Below are 13,873 nucleotides of genomic sequence, written 5' to 3' on the forward strand. Positions count from 1 at the left end.
ACCCTTTCATAAGGAGTATATGTTATTAAAACCTAGTTTCAACCACACCATTTTAACATACCTTTTCACATCAGGGAGTTCTGATCCATAGGGAACTATGTATTTACACCAACTCTGCTCTTTGATTAGAAATTTCTTTCAGTTGGTAATCCAGTACCAAAAAAAGGGGAGTGAAGGAATTACTAGAGAATATTGAAGCCATCCTATGCATATTTGTACTGAATGGATTCCAGAGCTGTCAGGTGGTAACTACACCATCCTGGAGTTGGCCCTGCACAGTGGAAACAATGCAGATAATGATTACACCCAGGTCAGTGTAGGTAAATAAGAGGGCAAGAGAGAAAGTTGTCTCCTTGCTTATCCACAGTAAAGCCCCTGGGACCTTATCAGCTATTGGCTGCTTTTCTCTTCTGCCCTCTCCCATTTAAATGATCTCTGTGTCCTCAGGGGTGGTACAAGGTTTTAAAATTGAATTCTAGGAACCATCATTCACTTTGGTGTCTGGGATCTTTGAAGATGGATTCCAGTGATAGACCCAACAGCTCAAATTAGTTACAGCTTCAGACAAGGTGATACTCTTGAAGGTCTGGTTCAAATTCTGTCTCCTGAAATATAATGGATACACCAATTACACTTGGTTGCCTACACTGACTGACTCTCAGTAGAATTTATTGAGATACATACTTTAAAATTCATTAGCAATCATGTTTTTTAAATTTAGCTATTCTTAATCTCTTAGATTTTAGGTAGGACCTATAATTTATTATTGTATTACAACTTGATGACCTTGGAGTGGATTGATCTTAGTTGCTGATATCTTCTTAATAGGCTTTTTAATATTAAGATTGTTTTTACCTAGTCTTATGTTGATTATGTGGACATCGCTGGAAGAACCAAAATAAAGTTACTAATAGAACAGAAATCTTGACTTTTTTCTCCATTTGTTTCTAACAGCATCTATAACCAAAGTTGAGTTGTGATTGATCATACAACAGTGATTAAGTTAGCTTTACAGTGAGGGTTTGCCCATATGTTGGATTTAAAATACTAACATCTTTTTAAAAATTTGTTTTCATAGAATCAGATTATTCTTACTACAACTTAATCTTGAAGAAAGCGGGACAGTTTTTAGACAATTTACACATCAATCTATTAAAGTTTGCTTTATCTATAAGGACATACTCTCCGACTATTCAGATGTTTCAACAGGTACGTAAAAATACCCAACCTGCATTTGACAAAGAGGTATGGTACCTATGTACACAGAGCTATTTAATGTGAACATATTTGGTTTAAAATAATGACCTACAAACCTATATGCGGTTCCATAGTCTATCACTGGTGATAATTGAATATAATGTCATTGACTATTTAAGTAATTTTGTAGTTACTTGAGATAAGGAAATTATGAAGTTAACCATTGAAATATAATGTAAAGTTTAATAGTTTTTTTTTTCAGTAACTTTATTCATTTCCTGGGATAAAGTTGATTTTGTTCAAATTTTTCTTGGATTCTTCCTATTAGAGATGCCTTTTACATTAATTAGACTGACAACTTAATAGTAACTAATGAGATATTTTAATTAAAGTAATGTGAATTTTTAAATTAATATTGTGAATATCAACTACTGTACCTAAATAGAATCTTGTGAAAATCTTAGATTGCAGCTGAGGAGCCACCACCAGATGGTTGTAATGCATTTGTGGTTATTCATCAGAAGCACACCTGTAAAATAAATGAGATTAAAAAGCTGCTTAAGAAGGCTACTTTAAGGTAAATGAACATTAACCTATAGTGAGAATGGTTTCTATAGAGAGAAGACATGAAATTTCTTACAATTAAAATTGTTAATATTCTAAGACATATATCCATGCATGTGATATGTATTGAAAAACTTGATATATAAGAAAATTTGTAAAATTAGCTTTTTATTTTAGAAAATAAATTATACTAAATACCAAAAAATGTTAATTTTTTATGTAAACACAAATTGTTTTTGAAATATGCAAAACTTTAAATTTGGACCATATCTTTTTAAATATAAACTGATTATCTGGAGAATAATAAAAGTAATAGTAATAATAAATTAGGAGCAGGTGTTTAGCCTAGCAGTTAAGACACCACTTGGGATGCCCATGTCTCAAATAGGAATGCTTGGATTTGAGACCCAACTCCACTCCCAGTTCTGGCTTCCTGCCAGTTTGCACCCTGGGAGGCAGCAGGTGATGGTTCAGATATTTGGATCCCTTCCATTCCTGTTCTCTGATCCCTACATCTGCCTGGCCCAGTCCCTGTTGTTTCATACATTTGGGAACTGAACCAACAAATGGGGGATAGCATGCAGACTCTTGTTCTGTTTCTCTCTCATTGCCTGTCAAATAAAAGTAAATTTTAGTATTATTATCTAAAGATTTGTTTATTTATTTGATTTTTTACTTTTGTTGTCTGTGCTTTAGGGGTTGTATCCAAGAAGTCATCTCCGACACCAGTGTCATGCATGTTTTCCCTATGCTTTCTTCCAGCAAATTCATAGTCTCAGGTCTTAAATTTAGGTCTGTGATCCATCTTGAGTTGGTTTTGTATAGGTTGAGAGGTATGGATCTAATTTCATCCTTCTACTTATATACATCAATTTTGCCAGCAATATTTGTTGAAGAGATTATTCTTACTCCACTGTATGGTCTAAGCACTTTTGTCAAAAACAGTTGGCAGTATGTGTGTACTGTTAAATATAAGAGTGGGAATATGAGAGGGATGAGATGTACAATTTGGGACATAATCAATTGGACTTGCCCAAAATGGTAGAGTTAGAAACGTGCCAGGGGATTCCAATTCAATCCCATCAAGGTGGTATGTACCAATGCCATATCACTAGTCCAAGTGATCAATTTCAGTTCACAGTTGATCATACTGATAGGACTAAGAGTCAAAGGGATCACATAAACAAGACTAGTGTCTGCTAATACTAACTGATAGAATCAAAAAGGGAGAGAAGGATCCAACATGGGAAGCGGGATACGCAGCAGACTCATAGAATGGCAGATGTCCTAAATAGCACTCTGGCCTCAGAATCAGCCCTTTAAGGCATTTGGATCTGGTTGAAGAGCCCATGAGAGTATTTTAGGCATGGAAAGCCAAGACACTCTGGGAAAAAAAATGACCTAAATGAAAGATCTCTGCAAGTGAGATCCCGGTGGAAAGAACAGACCATCAAAGAAGGAGGTACCTTTTTCTGAAGGGAGGAGAGAACTTCCACTTTGACTATGACCTTGGCTAAATATGATCAGTGTTGGCGAACTCAAAAGGCCTCCATAGCCTTGGAAACTCATCAACTCATGACAAGAGCCTAGGGTGATTACTGACTTTCTTGATTTCTCTTTCTGTGAGTATCATTAGGATACAAAATCTTGTTCTTGTAAGTTTTTGTAACCTGCAACATTACTGAATTGGTTCATCAATTCTAACAGCTTTTTGTTGAAATGTTTAAATTTTTCCATGTGTAACATCATGTCTTCTGTAAATATGGATGTGTCAACTTCTTCTTTTCCAATTTTGATGACCTTTATTTCTTTATCCTCCCTAATTGCTCTTGGTAAAATTTCCATTACTATATATATAAAGAGTGACAAAAGTAGACATCCTTTCTTGTTCCATATCTGAGGGAACTTCCTGTATGATATTTGCTGATGGTATGTGAGATACAGCCTTTATAATTTTTTAACTTTTATTTAATACATATAAATTTCCAAAGTACAGCTTTTGGATTAAAGTGCCCCCCCCCATTAACTTCCCTCCCACCTGCAACCCTCCCATCTCCCACTCCCTCTCTCATTCCATTCACATCAAGATTCATTTTCAATTATCTTTATATACAGAAGATCAATTTAGTATATATTAAGTAAATATTTCAACAGTTTGCACCCACACAGAAACACAAAGTGTAAAGTACTGTTTGAGTACGAGTTATACCATTAATTCACATTGTACAACACATTAAGAACAGGGATCCTACATGGGGACTAAGTGCACAGTGACTCCTTTTGTTGACTTAACAAATTGACATTCTTGTTTATGGCGTCAGTAATCCCCCTAGGCTCTTGTCATTTGCTGCCAAGGCTATGGAAGCCTCTTGAGTTAGCCTAGTCTGATCTTATTTAGACAAGGCTTAGTCAAAGTGGAAGTTCTCTCTTGCCTTCAGAAAATGGTACCTCCTTCTTTGATGGTCTGTTCTTTCCACTGGGATCTCACTTGCAGAGATCTTTCATTTAGGTTTTTTTTTGCCAGCCTTTATAATTTTGAGTTCTTTTTATACCTAATTTGTGGAGGGTTTTTAATCATGAAGGGGTGTTAAATGCTTTCTCCACATCTATTGAGATAACAATAGGTTTTGTTCTTCATGCTATTGATATGATTTTTGACGTTTATTTTTTTGCAAGTGTTGAAACACTGTTACATTTCTGAGATAAATCCCACTTGATTGTGATGTATGATCTCTTTAATGTGCTTTGGGATTTGATTTGCTAGTGTTTTGTTGAGAATCTTTATATTTGTGTTCATCAAGGATATAGGTCTGTGGTTTTGGTGTTGTGTCTTTGGTTTTGGTATCAAGGTAATGCTAGCCTCATAAAAAGAGTTTGGCAGTTCTAGCCTGGTAAAAATTTAGGAACAGTTTGAAGAGCATCAGAGTTACTTCCTCTTTGAATGTGTTGTAGAATTCAATAGTGAAGGCATGAGGTCCCAGACTTTTCCTTTATGGAAGACTTGATTAATGCTTCAATTGCATTGCTTGTTATGGGCCTGTTTAGCTTGTCTCTATCATCTTGATTTAATCTTGGTAGTTTATATGAGTCCAGGAATTTATAATTTCTTTTGGGTTTTTCCAGTTGATTAGTGTGTAGTTTTTCATAGTAGTTTCTTATGGTCTTTTGTATTTCAGTGGTATTGGTTGTAATGTCTCCTTTTTTCCCTTTAATTTTATTTATTTCAGATACTTTCTCTTTTTTTCATGTTAGTCTGGCTAGAGGTTTATCTATTCAAAAAACTAACCTTTTGTTTTGTTGATATTTTTTATTTTTCTTAGTTTCAATTTGAAAAGCAGTTACAGAGACAGGAGGAGAGATCTTCCATTTTCTATTTTCCTTCCCAAATAGCCACAAATGCCTGGCTGGACCAGGCTGAATCCCAGAAGCAAAAGCTTCATCTGGGTCCCGCAAGTGAGTATAGGGGCCCAAGTACTTGGATCATGCTCTGCTGCTACTCCAGGTGTATTAATATAGTCCTTAGTTGGAAGTGGAGGAGCCAGGATTCAAACCAGCACTTATAAGGAATGCCGGCATGTCCAGTGTCTTAACCTGATAGCCACAACACTGGTGCCTAAAAATAAATTTAAAACCCAATAATCTAGAGAATTTTTAATTCTATTGCTCAATTGTTATAATAACAATGCTTAATTGTTATTACTGGGCCTTTTTCTTCACCTAATGCATTTTAAAGGTAATTTGGTAATGTTTAAAAATTTATTCTATTGTTTGATTTCTATTTTTAATCCTTTGGTGTTTTACTGATGCTTTTTTTGGTGTTAATATAAAGAGAAAAGATTTAATGTAGTTCATAGATAAAATTCTAAGAATATAAATTACCTTCTTCCCTCCCTCTCTCCCTCTCTATTTCTCCTTCCTTCCTTCATTACTCCTCCTTTCTAATTTAATTTTTGAGTTAAAACATTTTAAATTACAATTACATTCCAGGACATAATGGTTCACAAAATAAAGCAGCAAGCAACAAGACTCTAGTTCAGTGGTAATATAGGCAAGTGCTATAAACAATAATCCAATGGAAAGATGAGCATTTCACCCATATAAAGTAAATTAAAGTAATCTTAGCTCATTAGAACTATAATAGTATAAAATTATTTAAATTTTTAAATTTAAGGTAAACAAATTTAATGCATTTCATATATACAGATTTGGGAACATAGTGATGCTTCTCACTGTATCCCTACTACCACCTTCCCCATACTACCACCCTTCCTCCTCCCTCTCTCATTACCTCTCTTAATTTATACAATGATCTATTGTTTACTATATACTCATAGGGTTAACTCTACAATAAGTAAAGAGTTCAACAAATAGAAGAAAAAAGCATTGTTCTCAACAGTTGAGATAAGGGCTATAAACAGTATCAAATCTCAAAACGCCATTTCAATCCTATACATTATATTTTTGGTACTCTATTAGTTGCTAAAGATCAAGGAAAACATAGTATTTGTCTTTTGGGGATTGGCTTATTGCACTAAATATAATGATTTCTAGTTGTATCCATTTTTTGTAAAATAATTTTTTTTGTGGCTGAGTAGCACTTTTCTATTATATATAATATTATACATATAACATATGTATAATATGTAAGATATATAGAAGTCATAATTTCTTTAGTCATCAGTTGATGGACATCTAGCTTGATTTCATATCTTTGCTATTGTGAATTGAGCTGCAAAAACATAGGAGTACAAATAATTCTTTTATAGGGTGACTTCATTTTGTTTGGGTAAATTCCCAGGAGTGAGATTGTTGGGTCATGTGGTAGATCTATTTTCAGCTTTCTGAGGTATCTCCATTCTGTCTTCCACAATGGTTGCATCAGTTACACTCCTACTAATCGTGGATTAGGGTACCTTTTTACCTATATGCTCACCAGCATTTATTGATTTTTGAGTTCTATATAAGAGCAGTTTTAACTGGAGTGAAGTGAAACTCATTATAGTTTTGATTTGTATTTCCCTGATGGCGGTGATCCTGATCATGTTTTTCATGTTTCTGTCAGCCATATGATTTCCTTTGCCCATTTCTTAATTGGATTGTTTTGTTGTTGTTGATTTTCTTGAGCTTTTTGTATATTCTGGATATTAGCCCTTTATCAGTTGCATAGTATGCAAATATGTTCTCATTCTGTTTGTTGTTTATTTACATTGCTGCATGTTTCCTTTGCAATACAGAAGCTTGTCAGTTTGATGTAACCCATATGTCAATTTTGGCTTTGACCTGTGCTTCTGAAGTCATTTCCAAGAAGTCTTTGCCTATGTCTTGCATAGTTTCCTCAAAGTTATTCTCTAGTTACTTGATGGTACCAAGTTGTAGATTTGGTTCCTTGATCCATTTTGATTTGATTTTTGTATAAGGTGAAAGGTAGGGGTCTTGTTTCATAACTACTGCATGCGGAGATCCGATTTTCCCACCACCATTTGTTGAAGAGACTATCCTTTATCTGGGAATTGATTTTAGCTGCCTGTCAAAGATTATTTCATTGTCAATGTATGAATTGATTTCTGGTATTTTTATCCTGTTCTATTGGTATACATGTCTGTTTTTCTGTCATTAACAGGCTGTTTTGATTGTCACTGCCCTGTAATATGTCTTGACATCTTCAATTTCTTAGTATTATGTCTCACAGTTATTGACTTTAGTATGTTGTGCCATCCCTGCATACCAGGGGAACTTCCACTAGGTCCAGGTGAATCATCTCTCTGATGTGTTGTTGGATTTGATTAGCTAGTATTTTGTTAAGGATTTTGAATCCGTGTTAATCAGTGATATTGGGTCTATAGTTCTCTTTCTCTGTTGTGTCTTTTTCGGGTTTTGGAATTAAGGTGATGCTGACCTCATAGTAGGAGTTTGGGAGGATTTATTCTCTTTTAGTTGTTTTGAAAAGCTTGTGGAGAATTGGAATTAGTTCTTTAAAAGTCTAGTAGAATCAGCAGTGAGAACATCTTTTCCTGCACTTTAATTTATTGGAAGACTCCTTATTACTGTTGAAATTTCCATCTTGTTTATTGACATATTTAGATTATCAATGTTTTTGTGCCTCAATTTTTGTAGCTTGTGTCCAAGAATCTACCAGTATCTTCCAGTTTTTCCAATTTTTTTGTCATATAGCTATTTGTGGTAATTCTTGAATTCTTTTTATTTCTGTGGATCCTATGTTATATCTCCTTTTTCATCTCGGATTTTATTAATTTGGGTTGTCTCCCTCTTTTTTGGTTAGTTGGGCCAATGTTTTATCAATTTTGTTGATCAAAAAACCAGCTCTTTAAGTCACTGACCTTTTGTATTTTTTGTTTCAATTTTGTTTATTTCCTCTCTAATTTTAGTTATTCCTTTCCTTCTCTACTAATTTTGGGTTTCATGTGGTGGTGTTTTCTTTTTCTTTTTTTAATTTTTTTTTTATTTTTTTTGCCAGGCAGAGTTAGACAGTGACAGAGAGAGAGACAGAGAGAGAGTTATAGACAGTGAGAGAGAGACAGAAAGGTCATCCTTCCATTGGTTCACTCCCCTAATGGCCACTACAGCCAGTGCACTGCACTGATCTGAAGCCAGGAGCTGGGTACTTCCTCCCGGTCTCCCATGAGTTGCAGGGACCCAAGCACTTGGGCCATCCTCCGCTGCCCTCTAAGGCCACAGCAGAGAGCTGGACTGGAAGAGGAGCAACCGGAACTAGTACCCAGCACCCCAACTGGGACTGGAACCTGGGGTGCCGGTGCCGTAGGTGGAGGATTAGCCAAGGCAGCCATGGCGCCGGCCTGGTGTTTTCTTGATCATAGAGATGCATTCATAGGTCATTTATTTGCTGTCTTAACAATTTCTTGACATAGGCACCAATTACTATAAACTTCCCTCTTAACACTGCTTTTTCTGCATCCTCTGAGTTTTGATATGCTATATTGTTATCTTTATTCATTTACAGGAATTTTTTTATTTCCCTTTTGATTTATTCTATGACTCACTGTTCAGCAGCAAGTTGTTCAGTCTGCATGTTTTTGCATATGTTCTAGAGATTCTTGAGTTGTTGATTTCCAGCTTCATTCCATTGTGGTCCAGGAAGATGCATGGTATGATTTAGATTTTTCTGAATTTGCTGAGACTTGCTTTATGGCCTAGCCTATAGACTATACTAGAGAGAAAGCTCCATGCACTGATGAGAAGAATGTGTATTCTGCAACTTGAGGGAAAAAGTTCTGTAGCTATCTGTTCCATTTGGTTCATAGTACAGATTAGCTGTTGTTTCTATGTTGATTTTCTGTCTAATTGATCTGTCCGTTGATGAATATGTGGTGTTAAAGTCCCCCATTACTATTGAATTGAAGTCTGTGTCTCCATTTTGATCCATTAACATTTGTTTTAAATAGCCGAGTGCTCTGGAATTGTGTGCACACACATTTTTGTAGTCACATTCTTGCAGAATTGATCTCTTAAGGACTACATAATGCCCTTCTTTGCTCCTTTTAATAATTTTTGTGTTAAAGTTGTTTTGTCTGATACTAGGATGGCTATTCTTACTTGTTTTTGCTTTCTGTTAGCGTGTAATATGTTTCCATCCTTTTTCTTTCAGTCAGCGTGTATCTTTGTTGTGGAGGTGTGTTTCTTGTATGCAGCAAATAGGTGTGTCTTGTTTTTTTAATCCATTCAGCCAGTTATTAAATTTTAATTGGAAAATTTAGGTCAGAGAAATTTGCATTATCAGAAGCACAGGCTCCTGAAGTCTGCCCTCATCTCATCCAGGCCCTGGCTCTGGTATTTGTTTGGTGTGTCCGGCTCACTGCTTTGCATCCACACTTTCCATGCTGCTCCATGGCAATCCTCTGCTTTCTGTAAATTTCCACTGCAAATTTCTCTCCAGTCTCCCCTGTGAATACACTTCATTTGCTTTTGTTCCTACTATCTTTCCCTGTTCAGTATCAGCATGTCTTTTCCCTATTCAGCCATCTTAGGATCTCTTTGTTGATTTTTTTAAAGATTTATTTATTGTTGCACAGAGACAGGGAAAGACAGAAAGATCTTCAATAGCTGATTCATTCCCCAGATGACTATAACAGCCAGGAATGAGTTAGGCTGAAGCCAGGAGCTTCATTGGGGTCTCCCATATGATTCACACGGGCCCAAACACTTGGGCCATCCTTTGCTCCTTTTCCCAGGCCAGTAGCAGGGAACTGGATTGGAAGTGGAGCAGCTGGAATACTAACCTGTGTCCATATGGGATGCCAGTGTCGCAGGCAGCAGCTTTACCTATTCCTCCACATTGCCCCGTGTTTTGTTGATCTTTTGTTATATTTTTTTAGTTTCAATTTCAGTTATTTCTGCTCTTAATTTCTCACTTTGTCTTATTTATGTGATCCCTTGGCAAATTTTTAGCTTCACCCTTAGGGGTAAGTCCGTGGGAACGTGTGCTGAACTGTATATCTCCTCCCTCTCTTTTTCCTTTTCTTATTTTTTAACAGGTATCAATTTTCAATTGGATTTATACACCTAAGAATAATTCTGTGTTAAGTATTAAGTAGAAAAAGAAAATAGTAAAAAGAATAAAATATTAAACTCTTCCTCTGCAGTCAGTACAAGGGCTCATCAAGTCATTGCTCCTGATAATGTCTGTTTCACTTCTACGGGTTTCCTTTTAGGTGCTCAGTTAGTTGTCACAAATCAAGGAGAACATATAATATTTGTACCTTTGGTACTGACTTATTTCACGCAGTATGATGTTTTACACATTCCTCCATTTTGTTACAAATGACTGGATTTTGCTTATTTGAAAGTCAGAGAGAGGGAGAGCCAGAGAGCCAGAGCGAGAGTGAGATTGAGAGCAAGAGCGAGAGAGATCTTCTATCCTTTGGTTCACTCCACTAATGACTGCAAAGGCCAGGCTGAAGCCAGGAGCCTGGAACTCCACCTGGGTCCCCCTTATGGGTTCTGAGGCTCAAGCACTTGTGCCACTATCTGCTGTTTTCCTAGGCACATTAGCAGGGATCTGGGTTGGAAGTAGGGCAGTGGGGCCTTGAACCAGTGCCCGTATGGGATGCCAGTGCTGCAGGTGGCAGTTTACCCATACGCTTAAGTGCTGGCCCCAGTGTTTACTTCCAATGCAGGACTCCTTTCAGAATTTCTTGTATGTCTGTTCTGGTGGTGGTGAATTCTCTTAATTTTTGTTTATCTGGAAAATACCTTCTTTCTCCTTCACTTCTAAATGATGGCTTTGCTGGATATAACATTCCTGGATGGAATTTTTTTCACTAATGATCTTAAATATATCATCACACTCTTTTCTGGCCTGTAGGGTTTCTGCTGAGGAATGTGCTGTTACTCTATTGGTCTTCCTTTATATGTTATTTGATGCTTTTCTCTTACTGTTTTTAAGATTCTCTCCTTGTCCTTAACTTTTGACAGTTTGACTACATTATGCTTTGGAGAAGACCTTTTTTTGGTTGAATCTGCATGGGATCCTTTGAACTCCCTGTATCTAGGAGTCCATGTCTCTTTAAAGACCTGGAAAATTTTCAACTAGTGTAGCAGGTTCTCAATGCCCTTTTCCATCACTTCAGGAATACCTGTGCCACAAATATTTGGATATTTGATGGTATCCCAGATTTCATATAGACTTTCTTCATTCTTTTTAATTATTTTCTCTTTGTTTTAGTCTGATTGGGTTATTTCACAAGTCTTGTCCTGGACGTCAGAAATTCTTTCATTTATTTGGTTTATTCTGCTATTAAAGCTCTCAGTCATAGTTATTTCACTGATTGGCAATTTGTCTCCAAAATTTCTATTCCATTTAATGATTTCTGTCTTCTTAGTAATATTTTCATTATTGGTCTGACCAGCAAAAATGCAAGGCTGACCACTCCTCACCTGGCCCATTTCTCAGGGTTGTGTTCTCTAGGAGCAACCTCGAGAAGTGAGGTAATAGTTCCCTTGGGAAACGATGGGGGAGAAAGCAGGGTTGTTTACTGCTTGCTTCCCATTGTCTTTAGCTGAGAGGCCCTTATTTTGTCACTTGGAGCAAACATAATGTTATGATGCTTATTTTGTCATGAGCAGAAAGGTGAAGAGTTCCATAAGTTCAAGAGTTCCATGAAACAATAGAAAGCTAGCTTATTAGTTTATAAGCCAAACCTTAGACATAACAGTCCTTGACAGTTTTGGAGATGAGAGTGTGAGGTTGACAGGCATGACCTTGCAGAAGAGGAAGGACAGAGGACAACACTAAAATTTCATCCTCGTTGCCTGTCTTCCCTCCTGTGTGCTCTTTTTGGGTGTTAGCAGTATTCTGATAACTATGTTAGAGCCCCTGGTCCTTACTTCTTGATCCATGTACTTACAGGAAAAGGGACTCTATCTTTACTGTGTTGTTATAGTGTACTATTTTCTTGGCTCCCACATGTATATCTATATATCTAATACCTATATCTATATAAATAGTATTGAGATTTTACATTATTAACACTGTGAATACTATGAGTCATGAAGGCCAGAGGGAGATAGTGTCCTTCAGGGATTACCACCTGGACTTTGCACTCCCAGGTAGTCTAAGAGAAACGACATAAAATCTTTGAGAAGGAAAAGGACAATCCAAAATTCAGTTGTAGATTTAATTGCTGCTGGAAAACCTAGAGAAGCTGTATCAGAGCACAACAGCACCACCTGCCTCACTCAGACATCAAGTACACCCATTTTAAAAAGAGCAGGGACAGGCAGTTAACTTAAAGAGTAAGATGCTAGTTAAGAAGCCTTTGTCCAGTACGAGACTGCCTGGATTTGATTCTGGCTAATGCAGACTGTTGGAGACAGTGGCAATGGCTCTAGTAATTGGTTCCTACCACCAGTTGTGGCATTGAGTTTTCAGCTTCGATCCAGACTGCAGGAACTTGCAAGTAAACTAGCAGATGGGAGTTCGTCCTCTATAATTTTGCCTTACTGCCTTTCTAATTAATTAATTGAAATTTTTAAAAAGCAGCTTGTAAGCTGATGCTAAACTGTTACTGAAATTGAATGTCTGACTCATTAAGGTCTTACGCCTCTACCATCTGACTTTTTACATTTTAGCATAGGTCAGCCAGGATTCAGTGACTATAAGTCAGAAGAGACCCAACAAGCATCTCTGATCAAAGGAAAATAGTATATTTAAAAGCACAACTGTCTGGCCCTTGCATGATTTCAGGTATACATGAAAAAAAGTGACAGCTACTCCTTTGGAGCAAAGCAGATTCCCCATTCTACCTGAAGTAAAATCACTGGGTCAGTGAGTCCCCAGTTAATACCATTTCCTTAATAAGTTGAAAGCTGTGGTATCTTTAGGCTGCTCCTACTGCTCAGCCAAGCACAATCTATGTAAACCAAAAGCTGATATTGTCACTCCCCGCAGTGGTTGGAACTTAAGGCAGTCATCTTCTACTTGATCAATCTGTGATGACATGATGGCTTGCTGCATTTACACCGACTACATCTGGTCTCCTGGCCCATATACCTTAGAATGGAGTTTGATCTCTGAATGTGACTGTCCTCAGAAAAGTTTCATATCTCAGCAATCTCCTATGAAATTATCAATATAAAAGAGGTCAGAGGTATATTGACTTATTTTGAAAATGCAGGATTTCACCCTGAACATTGCTTGGCATTATACATTTTTTCTTTGTCTAGAAGCATCCTCAGAGCAGCCTGATTAATATGTTGGTATAGCCCTTAAGTGGTAATCAGCCAGAAAGAGGCTTGAGGAATTCAAACTTTAACTTTGATCCACTCTGCCAGATTGTTTTGTTGGAAGGAAAATTGTCCTAGATCATGAATATAGCCCCTTGATTGAGTCAGCTGCTTACCAAGTCTTCCTTTAGTGGCCCACATAGGCTAAGGTGGGGGGGGGTACATTTGATCTTTGTAAAGTTTTAATATTCTTTGAGATATCTTTTCAGATGTATATTATTATAGTAGAAGGCTTACTGACTGTACTAAATAAATAACTCAGCAAATAGAGTGAAATGAAGGCCAGCGCCATGGCTCAACAGGCTAATCCTCCGCCTAGCGGCGCCGGCACACTGGGTTCTAGTCCCAGTCG

At 36.9% G+C, this 13,873-nt stretch overlaps 1 protein-coding gene across 4 annotated transcripts in view; it reads left to right on the forward strand.

Moving 5' to 3' along the window:
* Positions 1-13,873, forward strand: part of UGGT2 (UDP-glucose glycoprotein glucosyltransferase 2) — a 263,834-nt gene that overhangs the window by 25,036 nt on the left and 224,925 nt on the right. For all 4 annotated transcript variants that reach the window (XM_062194020.1, XM_062194019.1, XM_062194017.1 and 1 more), the window contains exons 3-4: positions 1,079-1,209; positions 1,662-1,774. In XM_062194020.1, the coding sequence (XP_062050004.1) occupies positions 1,079-1,209; positions 1,662-1,774 (244 nt within the window). The remainder of the gene's footprint in view (positions 1-1,078; positions 1,210-1,661; positions 1,775-13,873) is intronic.

This window comes from Lepus europaeus, chromosome 6, assembly GCF_033115175.1.
Source record: "Lepus europaeus isolate LE1 chromosome 6, mLepTim1.pri, whole genome shotgun sequence".
NCBI classification, from domain to species: domain Eukaryota; kingdom Metazoa; phylum Chordata; class Mammalia; order Lagomorpha; family Leporidae; genus Lepus; species Lepus europaeus.